Consider the following 27,840-nt stretch of genomic DNA (forward strand, 5'->3'; position numbering starts at 1 on the left):
ATATATACACATACATATATACATATATATAACCAAACCTGTGACCAAAATAGGACTGAGGGATTAAAAATATGATAGCTCTTTGTATCCATATATACTGTTTCATTGCAGTTTACTTTGACTTTTTTATAGATAGAATAGTGCTTATTATATCAGTTGCTATGAAGGGATGTTTAGTAATGACAGAATAAACCTGTTAAGTTACAGAGATAAGTTGTCAAAATATTCAGTTTAACATATGTTAGAAAATAGCATATAGGCAATGGAGCTAATTTCTTTAGGTAAGATTTAGAAAATGAATGATGCCTTTTAAAATCTTGTAATGATCAGCAGCAGATTGCATACATCTAGCTAAGCATTAGAATGGTGATTCCCAATTATGTCTGAGACAAATATAAGCTACTTTCTAGAATTGAGGCAGCCCACATTACTGACATATTAAAGGGGAGTAATATAGTATTTAAAGGAAAGAAGTAAATTAAATGATCATTTCCCTTTTAATATCTTTCTGTCTTCTCCCATCTATCTTAGACTTTTTTTTTCCTATGTTGTCTTGTATAACATGACTTTTCAAATTGGGTTTCCCCTTCTCTTGTAGGCAGCTTGTGTTGTGAACCTTGGCTGCTATGGGGCACATACATACTTTAACTATTTAGGTTATTGAGAGAAATAGGCAACAGTGGGTTAAGGCTAACAGAAATATTTTTTTCTCATTTAATTTTTTAAAATTCAATAAACAATCGAGTACTTACTTTGTACAAAACATTGTTCCTTTCTTCTCTTATCAGCATCATTTAAAAATAACCCTTCAAATAACTACTTACTTTAAGTGTAGTTGAATGAAAACAGCATGGCAGTATTTTTAGACAATGCAGCGATAGGGTTATTGATCTGTACCACAATTTTTTCCTCCTATTTAATTTTAGTTAATATTGAATCTAGATATGTCCACCTCAGTCACATTCTTGTGGTTTATATGTCATAGTCATAATGATAAAGCTATTAAATCTTAGAAGTATAAGGACTAGAATTCTTAAGGAACTGATAATGTGGTCACTTAATTAGGAGATAAGTGTTACAAAGAATCTTAGAAATTTTCTTCTCCACTCTCCCCATTTTGCAGATCACAAAATTGAATTTGGGAGAATGATCCAAATGAATCCAAGATTATATAGATAGCTGCAGAATCAAAGTGTTCTGATTTGATCAGAGATTAGAATTTACATCTTCCAAATACCATCTTCAATCCCTTTTATTGCTCTACTGTACAATCTTTAAGGAATAATAGAATTTCATTTGAGGTCCTTTATAAAAGTGAGAGGCATAAAATTTTGCAGTTAGCTTATTTTTTAGACAATAGCTCTTAATTACTAATTAAATTGTCATAGCTTTATTATTTATGAACAAGGCTATCTTAAGATCATTTCTGCCCATTTACATTGTACATGTCTAATAGTTATATGATTATTTTCATGTGTCTCTGCCATAAGAATATGTACACCTTGAGGGCAGAAATTTTTTTTTCCTTTCCTTTTTATCCCCAGCCTGGCACAAAGCAAGTACTTATACATGCTTGTTGACAATGATGTTGGTCAGGGGGCGGCTAGGTGGCGCAGTGGATAAAGCACCGGCCCTGGATTCAGGAGTTCCTGAGTTCAAATCCGGCCTCAGACACTTGACACTTACTAGCTGTGTGACCGTGGGCAAGTCACTTAACCCCCACTGCCCCGCAAAAAAAACAAAACAAACAAACAAAAAAAACAGACAATGATGTTGGTCAAAGGAATAGCTTGTGAAAAATCAAACCACCATATATGGTCTCTCTCTATACATAGATGGAAAAATAAAAATCACTTCAGTTGTAATGTTCTAAATTACCAAATTGTTAAAAAAAGTCAGTGAAAGATGACATTGACAAAATGCATTATTGAATAACCAGATAAACTTTTTATCCCAACTGTGAGTTGTTTTATGCATTAAGATAACAGGAGACTTTAGCTCTACTGTTTATATTTTTCAAAGCATTTTGATTTTTCAAAATGCTTTACATATATAATCTATTTATTACGTTCAGTGAGCTTTGTGAGGGAGATGAAGAATTCTTAATCACTAAAAATTCAAAGGAAAAGTGAATTACAGTGTAAAGAAATAACATGCATTTTAATCCTGTGGAAAAGGCATTAAAATTTGAAAGCAATTGAACCTAGTTTTAGATTTTTCAAGGTTTCAATTTTGTTACTCTTCTGTTAGACATTTCATCATCTCTACTCTCTAATGTATTGTTCACTTCTCAGAATCTTAGTTCGACATAGAAATAGCTCTCACAAAAATCACAAATCAAGTCACTAAATCTCATGGTCTTTTCTCAGGCCTCATTTTTTTTAACCTTTCTGTAAGCATTTGGCTTTGAATTCGTTGACCATGAAATTTTCTCCTTTAGCTTCTCTACTCATTTTGTTTTTTTTTTCCTTTGGATTTTTGCTCTTGTTTCATACTTTTGTTTTCTGCCAATCTCACCTCAGCCCTAGAGCTTCCTCTATGCATATGACTTCCAAATTTATATTTCTTACTTCATAGGTAGACCTGAGTTTTCAGTTGTGTCCCTACTGACTACACTGGGATGTCCCACAGGTACCTAAACATCATCTTATCTCCCAACCTGCTCCTCTGCACTACAGCAAACAAAATAAAAACACTCATTCTTCCTTGTGATTTTAGTATGCTTATTAATGGCACCACTATCCTTCTAGTCACTCATGCTCATGAATCATCTTTAACTTTTCCTTCTTCCTTGACTCTGTATCTAACTAGTCACCAGTTATTTCTACCACTGAATTTTTTTAAAATTTTAATTGTATTTTAGTGAGGCAATTGGGGTTAAGTGACTTGCCCAGGGTCACACAGCTAGTAAGTGTTAAGTGTCTCAGGTCCTCCTGACTTCAGGGCCGGTGCTCTATCCACTGTGCCACCTAGCTTTTCTACTTCTAGTCCTAATTCAGCCCCTTCTTGCTCTGTTCATTACAGTATTTTACCATCTGTTGTCCTCACTTCAAGTCTCCCCCCATCCATTCTAAGCACTTCTAACATTAATCTTCCTAAATTAGTGTAGTATTTATTATATATCACTTCCCTGCTTAAATTTTTGTTTTGTTTTGTTTTGGTTTGGTTTTGGTGAGGCAATTGGGGTCAAGTGACTTGCCCAGGGTCACACAGCTAGTAAGTGTTAAGTGTCTGAGCTCGGATTTGAACTCAGGTCCTCCTGACTCCAGGGCCGGTGCCCTATCCACTGTGCCACCTAGCTGCCCCTTAAAATTTTTAAATGATTAATTACCTACCAAATGAAGTCCAAACTTTTTGCCCTGGCCCTCCATGATATGCCCCTAAACGTTGATTTATAACCTCTCATTATTCTTCATACAAATGAAAAACATTCCCAAAATACACTTTTTGTTTTCAAGCCTGTATGCCTTATCTGATGCCTGGGCTATTTTCCCTGACTCTTTCTTTGAGCTCCACCTGTCTAATGCCTACCCTTTACTGCATTATTGGCATTTACTGCTTATAGGATCTTGGGCAAATCACCCTTTCCAAGGGTCAGTTTTCTCACTTTTTACAATATGTTTAGTATGTAACTCTGAGTTGTGCCATTCAAGTGGGATAATGTAGATAAAGTTTGATGCAAATTTTAAAGGACTATATATCAACTACTGTTATTCATTCAAAGCCCAGACCATGAAACCTTTCCTGAGGTACCTCAATGGAAAGCATTCTCTTTCACCTCTGAACTTCCAGTTTTTTTTCATGTGTATGTACATTTTAAAAATTAATTAATTAATTAATTATATTTAATAAAGTATTTTATTTTTTTCATGTTACATGTAAAGATAGTTCTTAACTTTTGTTTATACAAGCTTTCCAATTTCAGATTTTTCTCCCTCCCTCCCCTCCCTCCCCTAGACAGCAGGTAATCTGATAAAGGTTTTATATATATATATATATATATATAATAACATTAAACATATTTCTGCATTAGTCATGTTATAAGAGCAATGAGGAAAAACCTCAAAATAGAAATAGAACAGCACCAAAAACAAAAGAAACAGTATGCTTCATTCAGCATCTATATTCCACAGTTCTTTTTTCTTTTTCCTGGATTTGGAGATCCTCCTCCTCCATCATGAGTTCCCTGGAACTCTTCTGTACCATTGCATTGGTGAGAAGAATATAGTCCATCACAGTAGGTCAGCACACAATGTTGATGATACTGTGTACAATGTTCTTCTGGTTCTGCTCATCTCACTCATAATCAGTCCATGCAAGACCCTCCAGGTTTCTCTGAACTCCTCCTGTTCATCGTTTCTTACAGCACAATAGTATTCCATTACATTTATATACCACAACTTGTTCAGCCATTCCCCAATTAATGGGCATCCCCTCAACTTTAAATTCTTTGCCACAACATAAAGAGCAGCTATAAATATCTTTGTACATGTGGATCCTTCTCCCCATTCCATGATCTCCTTGGGAAAAAGGTGTTGGCACATTTTTACACTCCATTATTCAATTCATATCAATGATTATTTAGTAAATACTACCCTGTGCAGATCACTATGATAGGCATATGGGAAGATACAAAAGTTTAAAATTTTTAATTATTAGTGTACTTGTATCTCTTCTGGCTTGGTAGATTCATGAAAGCAAGGGCTATCTGACTCTTTTTTTGTATTAATTCAGAGCTTGTCATGTGTTTTATTGGAAAATACCAATACTGCACTTGAGAAATTTGCTAGTGAGTTATTCTGGAGTTGGATTCTCATTTTACTGGCAGAATAGCTCATGAAACAAAATGGAAACATCTGTATAACTCTTCATAAACTGTCACTTTCTACCAGTTATCTCAAAAGTCTTATTGTCCAAATTCTTTTTGTTATTCTAAGAAAGGTGTGGTCTGCGTTCTACATTTCACATTTATTTATTTTAGTAGTTTTCGTCAAAGAAATAGTATTATATAGAAGGGGGGAAAATGCACAGACACAAATTGTATAGGGGGTAGATAAAAGAAGAAAAGTCAGCAATTAAAAAAATACTTGAATTTAAAATATAATTTGCTTTCTAGATTTCTTTGTACCACAGTGGATGTAAACATTTCAAAAGATATAAGGTAGTATACAGAAAAGGTCATGTTAGAGTAGTTGTGTTTCTCTCTAACCAACTATAAAAATTTAAAGGTAGCTTAAAAGCCGTTTTCTGTAGTATGTGAATGAAAGATTATTCCAGATTTAGCATCTTTTATTAACCCTCATGTCTTCCTAATTGTGTGACTAAAATCTTTACTTCAGAAAAATTGATGAAAATGTAAGGTGAAGGAAAGGAAACTAAAAACATCATTTCTTCTCCACCCTGAGAATACCCATTTCTAATGTGGAGCACATCATCCTACCATGTAGAGATGAAGAGATTCAATCAATAAGCATTTATTATGATCTTACTATATGCCGGGCTCTGTTCTAGATGCTGTGGATACAAAGACAAAAAAAGAAGTAATCCCTCGGAGTTTACGTGCTATTGTGAGAGCATGTACACAGAGAATTAATAAAAAAAAAATAAATGCAAGGTAGTTTTAGGGAAGGGAGGGGCAAAGGCAGCAGTGGGGTGGGGATCAAGAAAGATTTCATGAAGAAGGCAGTCTTCAATTGAATCTTGAGGGAAGAGGTTCTGTGAGGTAATGGTAAAGTGGAGTACATCCCAGACATAGTATAATATATAGTGCAAAGGCACCCATATGAGCAATGTATGGAGTGCTGTTTGCAAAGAACAGCAGTAGGCCAGTTTGGCTAGACCTTAGAGTATGGGAAAGAGAATCCTTTATAATAAAGATGGAAAAAGTCTGTTAGGGCCAGGCTATAAATAGTTTAAAATCCAAAAAAGATTGTATTTGATCCTCAACAATTGTATGCCACTGATGTTTATTGAGTAAGGGAGGGAAATGGTCAGACCTGGGCTTAAGGAAAATGGCTTTTGTGACTATGTGAGCAATTAAATTCTGGAGATTAATATGGGGGAAATACATTCATGTTCATACTGCAACAAACTTCAGGAGTCTTCCGAACTCTTTATTTATAGAGTAAAAATTAGAACGTGAAAAGAGTTATGATAAAGTGAGTATCTTGGGGAAGGAGACACATCTTTTCAGTAAGTGAATGCCCATAGCTCAAGTAGATCAAGTGGATGATTAAACCAATTAGTGGAAAATTTTTATTTTTGTTATAAGAGAACTATAAAGAAAAATAGAATTAAATGAAAGGGGGAAAATTGACTGGAAAATGTAAGGGATAAACTCTTGTTTCTTTAAGGTTATATTGGAGGTATGTGTGTGTGTGTGTGTGTGTGTGTATGTGTTTTGTAGATGCGAGTTCTGCTGCTTACTTTTAAAATGTAATTTTGAAATATTTTAATCTCCTCCTCCATACCTAGCAAGCTTTAGTTTTTCTATCCCCCTTCATCTAGAAAAAAATGCAAAGTGATTTGTGCACTGTGTATTTTAGGATTCCTCGCCCACTATCGAATGAATCTTCATTATGCCAAGAATATAGTCCAGCAGGTGTTCCCCCCCCCCCAGAACCATTTTTAAATAAAAGGAAGTAATAAATAATTACTTTGCTAGTTGAGGAAAAAAAAGAATTGAGATATAATCATTTGCATTACTGAATTCTTAATTTTGTCAACACTTTGTACACAGAACTTTTGGGGGGGGCTTTTTACGGTCTGACAACTTGCTAATTTAATTTGAAAGATATTCATCAGATTGATCTACCCCTTTAGTAAGATCTTGATTTGTTAAAGCTTAAAGAGAACAGCTGCTTAACAAATCTTAAGCATACTGTCCTACATCATCCCTGCTTTTCCTTGGAGGAGGTTTCATCAGAATAATGAGACTCGCCCCTGCTTGGGTTAAGATATTGAAATCATGTCCCAGTGCACTCAGAACTCATTATACCAAATTTATTTTTTATAGTGGGGGTAGCATGTGTTTTCATTGTCTCATTTAGGTTACTGACCTTGAAAATAAATAAACAATATTATGGAGTGACAATCAAGGCTATTTGGTATTTGATAAAAAAACTAGAAAACTAGAGCAATGGAAGAGAACAGGAATCCCATAAAAATGCAAATTGGTATAAATGGTTGATATATAATAAAGCTATTGGTGCTAAACGATAGGGAAAGAAATCACTCAATAAATTCTATTATAAAAATTGGGCACCAATGTGGGGGGGAAATACTACAACAAATAATAGGTGAATTGGTGAGTTAAAGATTGAAGAATGTAGAAAAGTGACTTAATTTCAAATGTAAAGGAGTGTTAAAATTATTGGAGACAAAGTTGATGGATTTGGTTATGTAAGAATAAACAATTTTCAAGGTGAATTCAATTCAACCAAAACAAAATTAGGGATAGTAATTAATGAGATTTTCTTGATGAATGTGATAGTGACTAATGTTACATCAGAATTTACATTACAAATTATTATGTAGTCACAAATAGATAAATAAATGGCCAAAAGATAAGAACAGGCAGTTCACATCAGGGCAGCCCAAACACTTGGGGAAAGAAACAGCTTCACTAGTAATTAAAGAAATAAAAGCTAAAACATTTATGAGGTACCATTTCATGCCTATCAATTAGGTAAAAACAAGTAAAAATTATAAAACTCAATATTAGTCATATATAACCTATATCAGATTGCTTTCTTTCTTGGGGAGGGGGGAGGAAATGGAGGAAAGGAGAAAAATTTGGAACTAAAAATCTTAGGAAAACAAATGTTGAAAACTATATTTACATGTAACTGGAAAATAAATACTTTTATGATTAAAAAAACAACTCAATATTAGTGGGAGAAATTGGTACACTGATGGCATTATAAATTGTTAAAATCTTTTTGGAAAGCCACCTTGTCATTCAAAATGAGTTGTAGGACAGGTTGGGAATGCATCTCAAGAAAACAAGAAAAAATAACTACTTAGACAAAGATGTTTATTGTATCATTACTTTTAATGGTAAAAATATTGAAAACAACCTAAATTCCTAGTTGGGGAATTTCAAAACAAACTGTATTATAGCAATGTAATTATTGGCTATATTGCTATGAAGGATGAAAGATGAAAAGGATATACACAAATATGGAATGAATTAAAGGAAACAGTACGAAAATGAGAAAAGTAGAGCTAGGCATGCTGCTTATATACTCCTATGAACTTATATATTTTAAAATATCCAAATATATACAAGTAAAAGGATGAGTTTTTTAACATGCTGTGAAGGTTTTTACCTAGTTGGATTAAACAGTAGCAGCTGGTCAATAACAGGAAAAATATGCTTATAGGAATGTTCCTTTAAAATAGTTTCAGTAGTTCACTTTAAATCATAAGAAGTACAAGGGGGTTACAGTGGGTAATAAGTTGCTTTTCATACTTAAATGTTTAAGTTGATTAAGGCCAAAGAGATAGAACAGTTCTACTACTTTCTGCTGCCTCTGTTTAGAAAATGGTAAATAATGTATTATATTTAAGTACAGCCTTGATTATGTGGAAGGAGAAAACAATTTCATAACCTTTACTTTTCTTAGACTATGTAAAGATAAAGGTTTCATTTGTTATTTTTATTTCTAGTATTCCAGCAAGCATTTAGTGACTTTACAATTTAGAGTTTTGAGTTGCAGAAAAATTCTCATTGTAAAAAATGCCTTCAGGGAGTCAGTGTAGCATGCAGTGGGTAGAATTCTGGACTTTAGTCAGGAAGTCCTAGCTTTAAATCTCTCCTCTGACACTAGCTGAATGACTGCAGACAGGCCATTTATTTATCTTCTCTTCAACTTAATTTATTCATCTACAAAATAGAGATAATGGTGCCTTTAATATCTACCTTAAACAGTTATTATTCGACTCATATCATATCAGATAATGTACAGCATTTTGTAACTTTAAAGTGCCATATATCAGGCTGTCATGACTATTATTGGACTGGTTGATTCTGTTGCTCTGAGGAACTTCTGGCGAGAAAACTCCTTCAGCAGTGCAGATAGACACCTGTAATGCAACATGGAGTCTGAGAGAGGCCTGGGGCAATGAGGTGAAGTGGATTTCCCCAGTGACCCACAACCATTAGGTGTCAGAGATGGGACTTGAACATAGGTTTTCCTGATTCTGTGGCTTCCACAAACCTCACTCTTAATTATGATGACATGGATGCTGGAGTTTATCTATTTAGCCCTACTAAATAAACAGTAACAGTTGATATTAGGAAAAAACCTTATTGTGGTAATTTTACATTAACAATTACAACTTTACCCTTAAGGAAGAATTTAAAGGGTTTTTTTTTGTTATTTCTATTGTTTGTATAGAATATATAATAGGGTCTTTGATAAATTCATTGATAGGGATTTATTTTATTCTACTCCTTGCTGGCTCATTGTAGTTTTGAATTTTTGTAAGTATTAATACAAACAATTTTATTTTTGGCTTACCTACAAAGAAATGTATTTTTGATTCTGCATGGATAAGAGTGAAGTTGCCATTCGAGTCTATGCTATACTTAAATATTCAAATAATATACTTTTTAAAAGTAGTTTGTCAATGTTTTCATTTTCAGGAGCGTCCAAGGACATTTGACATGCACTCATTAGAGAGCTCACTCATTGATATAATGAGAGCTGAAAATGATTCACTTAAAGGTAAATATAACTATTTTTCTTTAATAAATAATTAAAATAATAGTACTGTGGAATAAAACTAATGCCCTGTTATGGCAAATGTAATAGATAATGTACTGTAGCTTTTCAATTTTATCAATTTGACACATGGCTTTTTTCATATCTGAGGCAAAACATGCTCAGTGCACATGGTGATATGTTTATCTAAGATAGTGAACATAAGCCAGGTGTAGTTTAAATATCTATAGTTAGGGGTTTTTTTTCTTCCCATTTTTGTTTAACTGGGCAGCATGTCATGATTTAAAATGAAAGTTTTATAACCTCAGAATTGTTTTCCAAGTACAGTTTTTGAAAGAGCACTGAAACTTGGGATTTGAGAGATCTAGGTTGTTTTAGTCCTGACAACTAAGCTTTGTGACCTTGGACAGCTCATTTAGACAACCCCTTGGCCTCAGTTTCCTTTTCTCTCTTAAAATTAGGGGGTTTGACAAACTATTCTCTGAACATCTATGAAAGTCTAACAGTCAATGACTCTAAACCCTCTGAAACAGAAATCATTTCCTCTCATAAAAGCCATCTTTGATCCAAACAAACAGATTTTCTGATAAATTAAATAACTATATATTTGGTCATTTTCATTTCTCTTTGGACTAAGTTTATTATATGAAACTAGTTTTTCAAAAGAGTGCTAACTGTCTTAAAAGTTTCGTTTAAATATATATAGAAAATAAATACGTATGTGGTGCTAAAATATGAATGCCATATAAAAATTTTGTGATTATGGACTTTGAAAAGGGCTTTTACTGAAGACTTCAGAGATTTCTAGTTTCTTTAGAATAATTTAGTAATTAAAAATGAAACTCATTGGAAAACTAATTCAATGTAAGATACAGATATAACATTACTCAATAAATGTACATTAATTACAACTAACAATTACTTATTATGATTTAATGATCAAAGTTTTAAAAGATAAAGTTCTAGGCAGAATAATAATGTAGTTTTAGAAGCAACTATGTACTATTTATTCCTTGGCAAGTCACTGATTCTATTTGAGCTTCAGATCACTTCCTTTCCCACCACTCTCCTCTACACTTTAACATTATGGTTTTGAACTAAGTGACTATGTGGTTTCTCTTAGGTCTAAATCTTATTATCCTAAATACAGTATATCAGCTAAAACTACCAAGTAGGGAACTACTAACTAATACTTAACAATAATTTTGAGTGAAAAGTAATTAACAGCTAATAATAATAATGACGATGATAGCTAGCAGTTCTATAGCATTTTAAGAATTGTAAAGTGCTTTACAAAATATTTTATTCTTCAACAACCCTGTCTACAATTATTATCCCCATTTTACGGATAAGGAAACTGAGGCAAATGAGAGTTAAGTGACTTACATGGGTGTCATACAGATAATAAGATCTGAGGCCATATTTAAATTCAGGTCCTGATTCCAGGTCTGCTGCTCTACCTCCCATCTAGCTGTAGTTAATGTTATAGCTTTAGCAATAGAATTAGATTAAGCAAATTAGCTTATGCTACTTTTTAAGTCTATGTTTATTCTTCCTTGGTTTATATACTTGGGTTTTTACTATATATTTTCTCTTCTCTTTCCTACTATTACCAAAATTAAATTGTCTAGAGTTAATTCTGAAAAAGGGATGCCTAAAATAGAATGAACATAAATGTCTCTTTAGATTGTTACTGAATTACCTTTGTTCTCCTGCTTATCACACAAACCTGATTTCAATACATTGTATTTTGTTAACTGCCCTAAAATATCCTACGCATGTCAAATGATGTTTTTTATGTTGTTTTTAGGGTTAAAAATGTCTCAGGATTATTATATAGAGTTAAAATGTTGATTTGTGGTGATATTAGATTATTATCTCAAATAATTTACTTTATAGTATTTGATATGTTTTATTGGTCTAGTATCAACAAAAACTAGGTTTTGCTCTGGGTTCTTATTATGGCTTCCCTGCTGACTTAGTTGTACAGAGCTACTGTAGATATGGGTAAGTTAATTCCTTAAAGAACAGGACCCTGTAGTTGTCATGAAAACGTACCTAATGTGACAGTGTTTCTATTTTGAGAATCAGCTTGGAGATATTTTAAAAATTGAATAACCGCAGCTCACTTCTTACTACAAGAATCCAATTCCTTTTCATGTGCCCTATTTCACCCTGGACATTTTAGGTATTGGTTCTATGAGGTCAGCAATGAAATACGTACCTTCTTTAGAACCAGTACTTTTAAGGCCTGAAAATTTAATTAAAATAAAATTAATTTCAAAGGTTTTAAAATATGATGTCTGTGAAGGCAAGTTTGTGTTTAGCTTTTTTGGCTTTGCTATTCTGATCTTTCCAAAAATAACTTGAACATGTTCTGCAAGTAGTAATTAAAGTTACTCTGTTTATTTTTCCTCTTTACTCTTCATTGGCAATTCACATGTATACGATTCCTTTTGGCTTTATTACCCATAAAGCCTGTGCCTAACAAGAAAATTCAAAGTTAAATGACAATTAGATTGTGGTTTCAGGGTGGATTTTTTTTTAAGCATGAACTTATTTCTCCTGTTCTAATTAAAAATCATAGTTAATGTAGTGACAGCTCTCCACCACATACACAAAAGGTGACATTCCTATAATCCCCCTTCACATTTCATAATGTGAGTTTATTATTGAATTTCTTTAAATAAATGTTGCCAGTCCAAGATGACTCATAATAATATTCAGATCAAGAATTATTTTATATTGTGTTTTGATAAAAGATGAAGAGACGTCAGTTATTCAGAGAAAAACATGAAGTGCCTTCTTGATGCATGGCACTGTGCTGCTTGCTAGGAGATGCCACAAAAACATTTAAATCTCCTTCCTTTATAAGCTTTACTATTTTGTAACATGCTGTGATGTACAAATAATTGGAATATATGCTTCAAAATTTTTCATAATAAAGTTTATTTTTAAAACATCTAAAAATATGGTGGATATTTTCCTTTTCTTTCTATATGAGGTTTTGTTTTCCTCCATCTCCTTTCTTTCTTTTTTCTTTCTTTTTTTTTGTCCTCCTCATATCTTATCTCCATATCCTTTCTCTGGGCAGCTGCCACTTCTGTATGTTATTTTTATCCAGGAGATTGTGTGTTGCCTTCTGCATAACCAATGCCAGTGATGATCTGCAGAAGCCCTTCCCTAGAGACTAATTTCATCTTCTTTACAGCATACTCAGCCTTCAGGAGCTAAGAGCCTGAGAGAGAGACTAATTCTGAATTTGGATGCTCCAGATGGTAGTTTCTGCCCTGCTGCAGTCTTATTAGGCTTATCAAGTATTTTCTTCACCTGGAAAGAAATTTTATTTTACCAGTATAAGAGCTGAGATGACTAGTTAGTGAATGTAATGGTTTTTGTGTCTCTCATGTTTGTTCTAGGTGGAGAAGTTGGTTACTGCTTAGGTACAGCAGCATGAAATAGATTAAAGCCACATGTTCATACATCTGTTTTTAGCGCTTTAAAACAGATTATAAACTACCAAATGATTCATGAAAACCTATTGTATTGCTTATAGTGGGGAATATCTTTATATATTAAGTAGTATTTGGGGGTGGTGCATGGATAAGAAGCTAGGCTTGAGATTAAAGAAAGGGGTCATTTGAGGTGAAACAATTTATTGTATGGATGGAAAGGAAACAGGAGATACAGTATCTGAGAGAAGAAACAGAAGAATGTACAGAAATGTAATCAGAGACCTAACTGAATTAACTAATATATGGTTTCTTAGTGTCTTAATACTCTATAATGTGTTCTTCAATGATCCACTAGAAACCTACTTAAAAAAAGTAACATGAAAATACCGTAATTGTTATTTAGAGACTAATTGACTTAATTGTGGGAAAGGGTTATAGTATATATATTTTTCACCCAAATATTATGGGATATTTTCTGCTTTGTATAATATATTAAAAAAAAATCCACAACTTTCATGTTCTTTTAGGGACTTATTGTTATGCTGAGTTTTAAATGATTTCAGAATTTTTCCATTAGAATTAATGATTGCATTTGCATTCAGAAATTTAAGTGACACAATAAAGCTTCAATGTTTTGCATTTATCAGTGGAATCCAGGGAGCTGACTCCAATCTTGATATATGTTTAATATTGTTGTGGGTGTGTGTTAATGTATGGTTAAGCACATTGCCACTTCCACACCTTTGCTATCTCTTGTTCACCTCTGCTCTTTTAGTGTTATTTCAAGAGAAGTGGATGTATTCCAAAGACATTGTGTGTTACTCCTGGTATCTGAAGGAGTTTGGACCTTGCATTACTAACTGCCTTATGTATTTTTTTTCCTTTTCTTACCTTATGGAATAATTTTTGTAGGTCCTATTTTTAATTGCTGTGGATTGGTTTGAAATAAATACATATGTGAGTAGGCAACTGATGATCCATCTGTACCTCTTTGTTGCTAAGCACAAAAATTTATAAAAAGCACCTCAAAGAAAATGAACTTTAGTTCAAAGTTTAATAAACCAAAACCTGTTTTCTTAAGATTAATCTTCTCACCCCAGCTGCTTTTTTTAGGGTGATGGGATTTTATGTCACTAAAGGAGAATGACAATTATGGTTACTTCAAATTCTAACTTTATGCCTAGAAGGAATTTGGCCTGCTTAGACCTTAAGCCATGCTATAACCTGGCATTGTCCTAAATTTCCTTTTGTACAAAATCTTATTAGTACAAACTGGCATCCCTCAATTCTGCTCAGTCTTTCCTTTTGCAAGGAGTACTACACACATATCTACAACAACATACAACGTATATCAAGACCGAAGTCTGCTCCATGTAGTCTACTGATACACTTTATGGTACCATCTGAATTTCTAGATGTAATCACAACTCTTAAATCCAATGGAAAATTTTATACTCACTTAAAACTCATTGTAACACATAAAGAGTCCTTATCAAAATACAGAGAATAATTGACTTAACCATGGTCAAGGATGGTAATACTTTTGCAGTTATAGATATCTGTGACCACCTATAAGAGTTGATAAGATAACTGAATTGAATTGACTTTATCATCCTGTAATATATTTGGACCATTCTATGAATAAATTTAATTAGAAAGTCTCAATAGAATCAATGATAAAATGGGTGGTTTTCACTTTTCTTTGCATATAATAAGACTGTTTTCATATTTGAAACTAGCACAAATAGGTGGAGAGAATATAATTTCTCTCATTGTGACAGAACTGATTTGTCTCTATTTAATTCTTTTTGCCATAGGCAATTTGAAAAGGGACCTGCTTGACAAAAACTTCTCAAATGCACCTTTTCATTTAGAGGAAACTTAATGGGGCATGTAACAAGAACTGCAAAGAAGTAGATAATGGAAACTAGCTAATTTATACCTGGATTTATAATCAAATTTCTCCTTCAAGAAATTATAGATAGGGGCAGCTAGATGGCGCAGTGGATAGAGCACTGGCCTTGGAGTCAGGAGTACCTGAGTTCAAATCCGGCCTCAGACACTTAACACTTACTAGCTGTGTGACCCTGGGGAAGTCACTTAACCCCAACTGCCTCACTAAAAAAAAAAAAAGTAATTATAGATACTTGACAACAAATTCCTTCTGGCTAAATGTAGGAATTCTGGTAATCTCAAAAAACTCCAACTGGTAGAACATGCTGACTTTTAAATCCAAAAGAAAATTATTTCCTGAAGACAAGAGCCAACTTAACTACCTTTGGTTAACTCTAAATCATTAGCTTTGTTTTCTTTTTTTAAAAAATGCAAGTAAGAAATGTAGAATTAATTAACAACATAGTGACCTCAACGAGAATTCTAGCTTAAATTTGTATAAGAGGGCAAGTAGGTGGTGAGTGGTCAGTGCCAGGCCTGGAGTCAGAAAGATCTGAGTTCAAATGTGACCTCAGTTATTAGCTGAGTGATTCTGGGCAGTCATTTAGCCCTATTTGCCTCAGTTTCCTCATTTGTAAAATGAGCTGGAAAAGGAAATGGCAAATCATTCCAGTATCTTTACCAAGGAAACCCCAAATGGGGTCACAAAGAATTGGACATGACTAAAATGACTGAACCACAACAACATATTTGTATAATACTTTTAAGGTTTATAAAAATGTATGTGATGGGGCAGCTAGGTGGTAGAGTGGATAGAGCACTGGTCCTGGATTCAGGGGGACCTGAGTTCAAATCCAGCCTCAGACACTTAACATTTACTAGTTGTGTGACCCTGGGCAAGTCACTTAACTCCAATTGCCTCAGGCAAAAAACTCCCAAAACAACAACAACAACAACAAAACTTTATATGAGCCATTTGTTAAGACTTTTCTCCCAATAATTCACTTTCCTACATGAAATTGACTCAACAGAAAGATTTAAAGAAATTTTCCTCTTGCTCTGTCATGGTGTCTGTGGTAGTTGCCTGTTCTTGAGGCTTTGTTCATTCTTGTTTTAAAATATTTGAGAAAATGCACTTTTAATTTCAGAATATGGATGGCATATATTGTTTTGTTTTGTTTTGTTTTGTTTTAGTGAGGCAATTGGGGTTAAGCGACTTGCCCAGGGTCACACAGCTAGTAAGTGTTAAGTGTCTGAGGCCGGATTTGAACTCAGGTACTCCTGACTCCAGGGCTGGTGCTCTATCCACTGGGCCACCTAGCTGCCCCATGCAAGGCATATATTGTTGATCTCAACCAAGATCCTTTTGAATCCTCTCATCCAGTATGTTGGCTGTCCCTCTCAACTTTGTGTTCTAAATATTAGCCCATATAATCATCCCCCACTGTTTTAATCTCCATTCTTACCCTGTGTGTTGGTTCTTCCTTGATGTCTCTAAACATGACCAGTGGCCCCCTACACTTAAACATTCCTCACTCAGGATCCACCATTCTCTCAAATTCTTGTCCCAAATCAATTGTCCCTTTCATAGCCAAACATCTAGAAAAAAGGTTATGATAATACTGATAATAGCTAGCATTTATAATAACACTGTAACGTTTGCACTTTATATATGTTATCAGAATAACAAAATCCTGTGAAGTAGCTGCTATGATTCTTCCCATTTTGTAAATGAGGAAACTGAGGTCTAGAGAGGTCAAGTGACTTGCCTAGACACACAGAGCTAGAAACTGTTTGAGGCAAGATTTGAACTCAGTTTTTCTTGACTCCAGATTCAGCCCTCATTTACTGTGCCACCTAGCTGTCCCAACACTTTGCTGTTGCTACTTTGGCTTGCATTTGGATTTGGATTCAAATTTGTAATCTGGTTTCTGGCCTTATCTATCTCCTGGTATCTCCAGAATTACCTATGGAATCTCATCTCTTTCCTCCCCCCACCCCTTCTCTCCCTTCCCCTCCCTCTCCTCCATTTAACAAGTAAAATGTTCTTACATGTAGATTAGTGGACTATCTTAAATCATTTGACCTTTGTTTCTGTTTTATTTCTACCTGGGTTCAGTTATTTCTATACAATTGACTTCTAGATCTATATATCCAGTTCCTACTGAACCCAGGTGTGTATCTCCAGCTGCCTGTTAGACATGTCAAAATGAATATCCCAGAGATATCTTAGATATACTGTGACCAAAACATCTCCAGAATTCATTATCTTTCCCTGAAAATCTATCCTTCTTTCAAATATCCCCATTTCTCTCAAAGGAATCACCGTCTTTCTAGTCCCCCAGGTGTGCAACCTTGGTGTTATCTTCAGTTCCTCACTCTTATCATATAAATTGTCAGATGCTATTTCTGTCATCACATTGTTTGACATCTATTCCTTTCTGTCCACTCACATGACCACTCCTCTACTCTAGACCCTAATCATCACTTGTGTAGACAGTTGTAATGACCTTGTAATTGTCCTTCTTGTCTCAAGTTTCCTTCTGCTGTAATCCATCATTAACAAAACTACTAAAGAGGTTTTCCTAAAGTTTGACTGTTATTCCCCTCCCCAAACTCTAAGACTTCCCTCTTCCCTTTAGTATCAAATATAACCACCCATGTTTGACTTTTAAAGGCATTCATACCCTGGTCCCAACCTTCCTTTCTAACCTTGTTATGCTTTACTTCCCTTCCCACACACTAGAGTCCAGCACCATCTTCTACATGAGACCTTCCTCAGCTACTAATGCCTTTGTCCCCACAATGATAATATTTGTGATATGTATGTGTATATACATGCGTGTCCCATACTTGTATACGTATGTATGTACATACATGTATGTACAAATGCATAGAGTATATTGTATATATGTACACACATAAGTGTGCCTATATACACACAGCATATATATATATATATATATATATATACACACACACATATATAATACACTCTATGCATATACACATATACATGAGTGTCCCTCTAACAAGCTTCTCAAGAGCAGGGATTGTTTCATTTTTATCTTGGTATCTCCAGCTCTCCAGCATTAGTACAGTGCCCAGTATTTGCATAGTAGGCATTTAGTGGTTGGTATTTCACACTATTTTTGAAAAGGTAATTCATTTGTTCATTAATGATCCAGATAAACATATTCAGAATACCAGACCTTTCAAAATGGTTATATTTATTCCATCTCTACCTAAAGAGAACTGGACTTTTGGTCAGGATTTAGGTTCAAATCCTAGTTCTGTTACTAAATACCTGTTTGACCTTAGGCAAGGCACTTTCCCCTTTCCTTTGTCTCATTTTTTGTTGTTGTTGTTTGTTGTTTGTTTTTTGTTTTTGTGGGACAATGAGGGTTAAGTGACTTGCCCAGGGCTACACAGCTACTAAGTGTCAAGTGTCTGAGGGCAGATTTGAACTCAGATCCTCCTGAATCCAAGGCTGGCACTTAATCCACTGCACCACCTAGCTGCCCCTCTTGTTGAGATTTAAAAAAAAAAATGCCTGAAGGAAATATGTAGTTTAATTTGGGAACAGCTGTTAAAGAAGACTAGACTGAAAATAAGGAGACCTGAATTCTGGTCCTGCCTCTTCCCTTAACTGTATGTGTCACTATGGGCAAGGAACTTTATTTATCTGATGTCAGTTTCTTTCCTGTATGCCTAGCATAATGTGTGGCACATAATAGGCACTTATTAAATGCTTGTTGGTTAATTAATATAAAGTAAGGAGGTTGGACTGGATGACTTGTACCCTCCCTTTCAGTTCTAACTTTTTATCATTCTGGGTGTCTGTATATTTTGGAGCCAAAAGAGAAGTTAAAAGCTGTAACATGGGCTTCATGTGGCTAAACTTCCTGAACTCATCTGGTTCTTTCTTGAACGGTTTGGATGATACCAAGTGATGCAAACCATAGTAGGGGAGTTCTCAAAAACTGCTCAAAAGTGAAAATCCACCCAGTACTTAGGATCCTCGTAAATAATAGCATTAAAAAACATAACAAAGTAGTAATTACTTTTTAAGTAGATATTTAGGGAAGAATTCCATTTTTGTTTCTTTCTTCCTGCATGCCCCCACATGTTGCTGCTGTAATGGAACATCCTAAAATTTCCTTTTCTTTGGGCCTTTGATTAGTGTTGCTGTGTCTGCCTGCCTGATGGTATCTGGGATTCCTTTTTGAGGTAACCCTGTGGGTGAGAAAAAAGAGGTGTAAAATAAGGTGTGGCACATACTTTGTTTTTATTACTACAGTGAGATTTTGGGCTAACTTATAATCAATTGAAACTAGCCTTCATCTGCTATCTTGCTTTCAAAGACGGTTTGTATGATTCTTTAGAGACTGTTCTGTGCAGGCAGGGACTAACTAATATGGAATTGTTGATCGCTAAAGTTGATAATACTTTTCCAAATTGTATTTGCAGTGTTCTTTTGGTTAAAATCCCAAGGAGGATCCTAAGAGTTGTTTGTGAACTTTGGTATATCTTTTTGATTGGGTTAAGGAGCTCCTTAGTAATGGCTTCAGCACCTAAACACTGAGATTTAATGTTAGTTCAGTACTTACGTATATTTCTAGATGCTATTTGCATATTACCTACTGTTAAGGTCTGGAAGAAGCCTGGTAATTTACTGTTTTTTTCCTTTCCACAAATTTTGTGAACAAAATTATAGGTAAATATGCTTTTCCCCTGATATAGCTCTCTATCTCTATTTCTTTCTCTATCTCCATGCATATGTATATATGTACATACATATACTTTTATATAAATATATGTGTATTTATAATGCATATATTATATATAATATGTTATATATTATGTATAATATACATATTGCAAATGTGTATTATTGCAAATATGTATGTTATGTGGATAATGCATTTATTATAGGTATAATATACTATAAAATGTATGTTATATGGGCACATTAGGTATTTTATTTAAATATATGACATAAATAACTTGAATGTTGAAATATACATACAGTATACCATATAAAATGTATTATATATATATGGAGATATGAATATATAGGTCTATACTGTGTATCAGCAAATACTTCCTACTTGATTAAAATGCTAAATTGGTGAAAAGCACAGCATAAAATTAATAATTACTTCACAATACAGGTTCATCATCACTTCATTTTAAAACTGAATGAGGAGCTTGTTTTTGTTTAAGGAATAAATGTTTCCATTCTCAAAATCTTGTTTCAGTGTTGTCTTTAGTGATTGTGTGAGGGGAGTAAAATATACATGATTAAGTTTAGAACATTCAAATATAAGCATTACGTGAATACTTTATCTTTTTTTGAAAGTTTATTTTGTATTGAGCTATTTTGTGGGCCTTCAGTAAGAATTAAATGTAGGATTTCAGGGCCATTGTGACCTAATGATTTTTTTGGACACCTTTCAGGATTCTAAGATTTGGTATGATATATCACAGCAGAAAAAATAGACATGATGATTTTTAGAGAAATATTAATGATAAATTGGTAAGCTTTTTTGTGTGTTCTGTTTGAAATTAGTACTGTACATTCATTCTTTAATATCCTGGTGCAAATTATACCATATATACAAACTAAATGGCAATATTTTCTTCAGAGGTAAAATGAGAATGCTGCATGTTTAATTTTCCAAAATTTGTCATGTATAAAAATTTAGGGGAATTTTTAATGTATAAAAATGACATATCGAGTTTCCCTCATATCTATATTCAGTACTTCAGTGGATCTGTGTGACTGTATTGATGTGGGGATACTCTTCAGTGATGCAGATCACAGTGGGTGCTTTCCCATCCTTTGTGACTCTTGTCCATGTTTTCCTGTAAATCTTCTATAGCCTAGTTTTTTAAACTGAGTCCATGACCCCATATGTAGTCCCATAACTGAATGTGGGGGTTGTGAAAACTTTGCAATAGTGAAAGCTAATGTGTACCAATTTTATATACCTATGTACCTGTGGTCATGTAAAAGTTTCTCAGTTGAAAAGGGTCACAAGTGGAAAAAGTTTAAGAAGCCCTGCTCTATAGGATATTCATATGGTATGCCTGAGGGCCTTCCTTTAGATCCCCTGACATTGCATGAATACCTTTGGGTCACACAGGATATCCACTGATTGTTTCTCACAATTGCTATATGACTAGCCTATCTTTTTTTTTCTTTCTGGTTATAACATCTCTAATGGCATCCTTAGTATTTCTTCTGTGCAATTATGTTTGTTTACCCATATTATTTGTAATTTTTATTTTATCAGCATCATTATGTCTTCTAACCTGTAAATTTTTAGAGGTTACTGTCATTCTGTCTAAATTGTTACCTTTCCTAGGACAGAATCAGATATTAATAGGGGTCAAATAAAAGCTTTTTTTTTTTTGTGGTAGAATTAATCCAACAGGGAATTGCCTGAAGTCTTTAAGTCTTTAATTGATTCTGTCATGTAATCTTGGCAAATGTTATTTACTAACTTTCATTGGAAAGGAAGCTTGTAATGCACAGGCACCTGGCTTATAGTCCTTTTATTCAAGACTCCTTTTTTGTATTTTGTTTGGCATTAAGAAGGAGGGACCAGTTGAACAACCATGGTTACCAAACTATTACTTTGTGATAAAGATTCTATCTAAAACCTGTCTTCAGTTTATTTTTCTTATTTAGAGACTGTATACCCAGTTTGTGAATTATTTCTTTTTTATTCTCTATCCTTTTCATCCTCCCATTATGATTTATAAAACTCAAATTACTCAAATTGTTGCTTATTAATAGTAAATGGTGGGGCAGCTAGGTGGCGCAGTGGATAGAGCACCGGCCCTGGAGTCAGGAGTACCTCAGTTCAAATCTGGCCTCAGACACTTAACACTAGCTGTGTGACCCTGGGCAAGTCACTTAACCCCAATTGCCTCACAAAAAAAGGAAAAAAAATAGTAAATGGTTTGGTGAAGGAAGAGCCTGTAATAAAATTAAAATGTGCTCTTTGAGTTGAGATTTCATTTTATCTATGCTATATTGGGCTTTATGTGGAATTAGAGATTGATTTTATTTAGTTACATGTTATGGCTCCTTGCTAAAAACAATGCTTGCTTAGTTCCAGGTGTCACCTGGTAACCAGCCTATTAAGAACATTAGTGGGGCTCTGAAGGGAACTTGGCTCCCTAGCCTCTTTAAAAGGTAGCTATGATGATGCCATTTGTTGCATAGGGAAGAAGTCAACTAATTAGTGAAGGGTTTTTTTTTTTTTTTACTTCCTGAGAAGCCAAAAGCAAATGCAAATAACTTATTCTGGAAGGAAACCCTAATTAAAGAAAAATATTCGATACTGAGCTTTGTATTCTTATTGAACTACAAAATATCTCTAGAACTATGGTTATGTGAACCAAGGAGTGGCTTCTGTTACAGATTAATTGTCAATGCAAGTACTTGGTAAAACCATGATTAGAGATTGTTAGTTTACACCAAACCTTCCCACATGTCAAGAAATTGAAGAGGAAGAAGTGGTATAGTTCCATAAAAAGAACCCTTGATTTGGGAGTTGTGGTACTAAGTACTTGCTTTGTTATCAACTAGTCATATAATAATTCATCAAAAGTTAGAACTGGACAAGACCTATTTTACAAGATTATCTATTTCAATAACCCTTTTGTTCTAGATGATGAATCTATAAGACCAAAAGAGTTTTGTCCCAGTCATGTAGCAAATTAGTGGTAGAACCAGAACTCAAATTCTATTCTTCTAACATAAAACTTTATATTATACTCATAGATATATATTAACATACTCATAGATAGTTAATTGCCCTAGCCTTTGGTTTCCTTGTGTATAAAAAAGAGAACGTCAAATGATCCATATGATCATTACCAAGTTTTAATACCCATCGATATGGTTTATGGGTTGATTTGGTGGTATGCCTCCATGGAAGTCTTACCCATCTGCAGCTAAGTGGTACAGTGGATAGAGCACTGGGCCTGGAGTAAGGAAAACTTGAGTTCAGTATAGCCTCAGATACCAGCTGTGACCCTAGGCAAGTCACTTATCTTTTTTGTCCTACTTTCCTTAACTGTAAAATGGAGAAACTAGCAGCACATGACTTGCAGGGTTCTTCTGAGTATCAAATGAGATAATATGTGTGAAGCATTTAGGACAGTGTCCTCAATTGATAAAGTTGGCACTTTATAAATATTCAATTCCTCCCCCCTTCATTCCTCCCTTTTAGTCCCCTACTTTCTGCAGAGAAGCCAGCCACCACATAGTTAAATCTGCAAGGTATGTAGTATTTTTGCCACCATTCACCCTGTGGCCACCAGCCCCATGTCTATTCAAAGGTTAATCAATGTGTATGCCTATGCTTTCTCAATGGCTACAGTATCTTCACTCTTCACTAGCAGTTACTTGCTTGCAAGTTCTTAGACTACCTTCTTTCTACCACCTTACTTTTATTTATTGAGCTCAAAGGCCTCAGTGACTGAATATGACCTGCTGTATGGTAAAAAAAATTATGAAAAAGAGGAAAAACTGTTCTGAACCTTCACCTCACCTTAGAGAAACCTCTGATGACCTCTGACCCCATTCATAGGACATAGATGATTTATTTTTAATGGCCATATAATTCATTCATTGATGCATGCTAAGTTAACTATGAATGAGCAGTAGATTTTCTTCTGTTCCCATGCTGCTGGTCCCACTTTTGTTCCAGGTTCCTGTCTTTAGATCCCTGCCCCAACCACTATAGCTTTCTAGGATCATTTCTAATTCTGTTGTACTGCCCACCTAGGCTGCAGAGCCATTGGTGAGATGTGGGAGTGCCTTTCTCCAGGTGAATGTGACTGAATATAACTAAGGGGTGAGAGGTAGGAGGGGTGGAGATGTTATGTGGGTAGAGAAGACTTGGATGTCTATAGAAAAAAATCTTGCCCTGACACTGAATGACTTACTTGGCTGCATCTCAGCCTTGAACCTCTCACCTGGGGTTGGGTGTAAACCCTACCACATTTATCATTCTAATTAATAGAATTTTTAAGACTTTTTGTTTCTGACAGTTTGAGAATAGCATGTAGCTATCAAGTGGGAGGCTGAGATTCTGCCCCAGAGACCAGTGTCCTGGAAGGGCATCATTCCTTACCCCAGAAGACCATGCTTTTCACCCCTACCTTCCAAATGCCTCCTTCCAACAGGCCTGATATTTCCCTATCCCTTTCATGTGCCCCAGACAGTCATCCTTTTCATGTTCTGTGGCTGTGACAGCCACAAACACTCTTCTTTTTCAGGATGTCTTCTCACAGTAAGGGAAAACATCATCCTCCCCATAGCCTCCTCACCATTTACACCAAAGACCATCTAGGTACTGTTATCCTGGGACCCATTCTCATGATGAGTGAGTGACAGCCTCTCCGGGAACTTCTTCAGGAATCTCTTCAGGAAAAGTCTAAGCCAGGTTTCATTTCACCCTCGCAGACCACCTCCTTCATAATTTCCTCTACAATCTCCTTTCTACCAACTACACCTCCATATGTTTTCTAACAGTGCCTCTAATTCTGTAACCTTGAACTACAATCAGATCACCTTTGCCAGTTCTCTTGGGTGGGTTCTTCTCTAGCCCAACCCCTGTTCTCATTCCAGTGACTTTTCATTCTTATATACCTCATCCATACATACGATTGATTATACTTTAGAACAACCATTTCCCTCCCCTACTCCCACACTCCCCCCCTCCCCCACTGAATTTGTTCCAGGTGCCAAGTTGCTAATTATACTTCTATCACCTTATTTGGGTTTGCCCATTCTGTCAACAAACATTATTAACTGTGTATAGTAAAAGAAGCATTTTGATATAGGTATTAATGGAGAGGTATGAAGTTGAGATAAAAACAAATTAAGAGCTACTATAATAGAATGATCACTGGGCTTGAAGTGAGTATGGGATTGAATCCTGTTTTAGTTAAGTCACATACCTTCCATGTACCTCAGGGGCTAATCTCTAAAATGAGGATAATGCTTTAATAGCGATCCTCACAGGGTTGTTATGGGTGAAGCCCACTATAAACCCTAAAGCACTGTGTGAAATGAATTATTGTTAGAAAAGCGCCATTTCCTGCTTATGTGGATGTGATAGTGAGGTAGAGGCCTAAGACAAAAAGACACAGCTATTCATAATAATGCTGAAGCTTGTTAGAGAAGTTCAAAACCCAGTTCTCTCTGGGGTTTTGGTGGAGAGATCATTACTGAAGGTGGGGAGCAGGAAATGTTTTGTGGAGGAAATGCCATTAAGTTGTGCTTTAAAAGTGAAGTGAGAATTCAGCAGGTACAGTGAGGATACTCTAGGCTTAGGGAACAGTGTGAGCCACACAGGGAGTCATAGAAGTACAGGCCATGTTTGGGGCACTAGTTGAGTCTGGTGTTTATAAAGGGCAGTGAATGTGAGAAAGCTTGGGAAGTCAGGGCAGTGCCAAGCTGTGGAAAGCTTTAATGCCAGCAAAGAAGCTTGAACTTTTCCCAGTCTGGAGCCTCTGCAGAACTTGGAGCAGAAGAGCAGCATTACCAAATTTATGCATGATGAGATTGTTTTGGCATCAGTTTGAAGAATGGCAAATGTGTCACATGAGCCTGGGTGCAGCAGCATTAGTGTGTCATAACTTGTGCTAGGACAGATGTAAAAAGGTAATCCGCATTAAAGCTTTAAAGTTAGGTTTTTCATAGTTGAGCTTTAATTGTTTGTAGACAAAAAGTTTTTTTTTTTTCCCCCTGAGGAATACCCAGAAATACTTTGTGTGGAAAACAATTACATCTCCACATTTCTGTCAGTAAGGAAACCTACTGTATCATATAGGTACTCATATTGTCCAGTAACTGCTGAGAGCTCAACAAGCTCTAGTTTATTTCTGGCATAACATCACATAGTTAAGGTTGAGATGAAGGGAGACTATGTAGGTATTCTTTGAGCTTAATAGGCAGCTAGCAATAGTACTTAGAGCACAGGGCCTGGAGTCAGGAAGACCTGATTTCAACTGTAACCTAGGCACTTACTAGCTGTATGACCCTGGGCAAGTCACTGAACCTCTGTTTGCCTCAGTTTCCTCAGCTGTAAAATGAGGATAATAATAACACCTGCCTCACAAGATTGTTCCAAGGGTCAAATGAAATTCTGATAGATGAAATTCAAATTTAATCAATAAACAGGATAATAAAAGCTGGGCATTTAGAGAAAACAAATGATTAGTGTTATTTGCCACGTAAGCAAACATAAATAATGCATTTTTAAATTGTTCTTCACGCAACTTTGAATGTTAGTGTCAGGATCATATCCTTGTATTTTTTGTAAGTAAAAGGGGTTTGGCATGGAATTGGCATGACTTCTCTCTGTATGGGGGTAGTGCTCTGGTTTTGGAAAATAATGGATTGGAATGATTGGAATGACGCCACCTGCTGGAGACTTTCTGTAGAAGAGTTCCGCCCATGAAGCGAAGGTCTTTTGAGGGCAAGATCAGGAGTCTTTTCTTTGACGTCAGGAAGTGACGCGGACTAGTGGGAGGAGGAAGGAAGAGACTGGCGCTTGCTCTGACGCTCTTTCCTGGGGACTCTGGTGGAGAGCGGAGCTAGAAATGTGCTCTCCCTTTAATAGATAGGAATCTAGGCCTTTCTCTCTCTTTACCAAATTCTTATTCTCCTTAATAAATGCTTAAAAGTCTAACTCTTGCTAAAGCTTATAATTTATTGGCGACCACTCATTAGATATTTTAGACAGACTAGCTAGAATTTTAGCCCTTAACAGGATACAAAGGAAATAACTCTTTATTCTCTATGGTTTTTATGGTAAACTGGGGAAAATCTGCTATTTTGTTATGGATTCATTTGAAGAATATGCCATTATGTTTTATCTCTGAAGTTCTTAATCTTTTAAAAATGACAGCTTGTCTATAGGAATTTGATAAGCTTTTGGCTAGCCCTTTTTCATAAACCATTCAATTCAGATAATTATTTTTCAGTTATTTGTGACACTTATTATCTAGTTTCTCCTTAATTTTTTGTATTACATTTTATTTTAAAAAATCAACAACCATTTCTTTTCTTCCTTTCTTTTCCTTCTGTCCCCTTCACACACATGAGAAGGGGGGGGGGATTTTGTAACAAATATGCAGAATTGAGCAAAATAAATTCCCAAATTGGCCATATCCAAAAATTATATCCCATTCTATATATTTAGCATATCACCTTTCTGTCAAGTAGTGGTTTCTCAGTTTTGACAGATCAGATTTGACCACTAACTACTATGCATACTTGTTGATTATCTTTAGGTTCTCATTAATTGCTGTTGTGAAGTCTGAAGTTTCATTGCTGCTTTAATAGTCTTAGAGATGTAACATCCATAGTCCTGCTGACTTCTGTGAAGGGATTAAAAATAGGATTCCATGCCCATTGGTTTATTTTGGGGTTTACTGGCAGGCTTAACCTTTAGAAATGCTTAATTGGGCCATCCTCCTGCTGATTTTTCTCCTTTGTCCTGTTGCCTCAAATCTTGGAAGCTTTGGAACCATGTGCCTTCCCTGGGTTAAAACCAGAGAGAATCTTTTCCTACACACACTTAAAAATTTAAGTATCCCTTCCTAATAAGTCCTTTTCATTGCCTTGTGGATAAGGAAAATATCTTTGCCTCCAAGTAGATTTGACTCTTGGCTGTGTGTGAAAAATTTTGATGGGAGGTGAGATGTCTCAGCTGTTTATTTGTGCCAGAAGA

At 35.1% G+C, this 27,840-nt stretch overlaps 1 protein-coding gene across 5 annotated transcripts in view; it reads left to right on the plus strand.

Moving 5' to 3' along the window:
- Positions 1–27,840, plus strand: part of CPEB4 (cytoplasmic polyadenylation element binding protein 4) — a 100,806-nt gene that overhangs the window by 33,844 nt on the left and 39,122 nt on the right. For all 5 annotated transcript variants that reach the window (XM_043989900.1, XM_043989899.1, XM_043989897.1 and 2 more), the window contains one exon: positions 9,650–9,731. In XM_043989900.1, coding sequence (XP_043845835.1) covers positions 9,650–9,731 — 82 coding nt within the window. The remainder of the gene's footprint in view (positions 1–9,649; positions 9,732–27,840) is intronic.

This window comes from Dromiciops gliroides, chromosome 2 (genome assembly GCF_019393635.1).
Source record: "Dromiciops gliroides isolate mDroGli1 chromosome 2, mDroGli1.pri, whole genome shotgun sequence".
Taxonomy (NCBI): domain Eukaryota; kingdom Metazoa; phylum Chordata; class Mammalia; order Microbiotheria; family Microbiotheriidae; genus Dromiciops; species Dromiciops gliroides.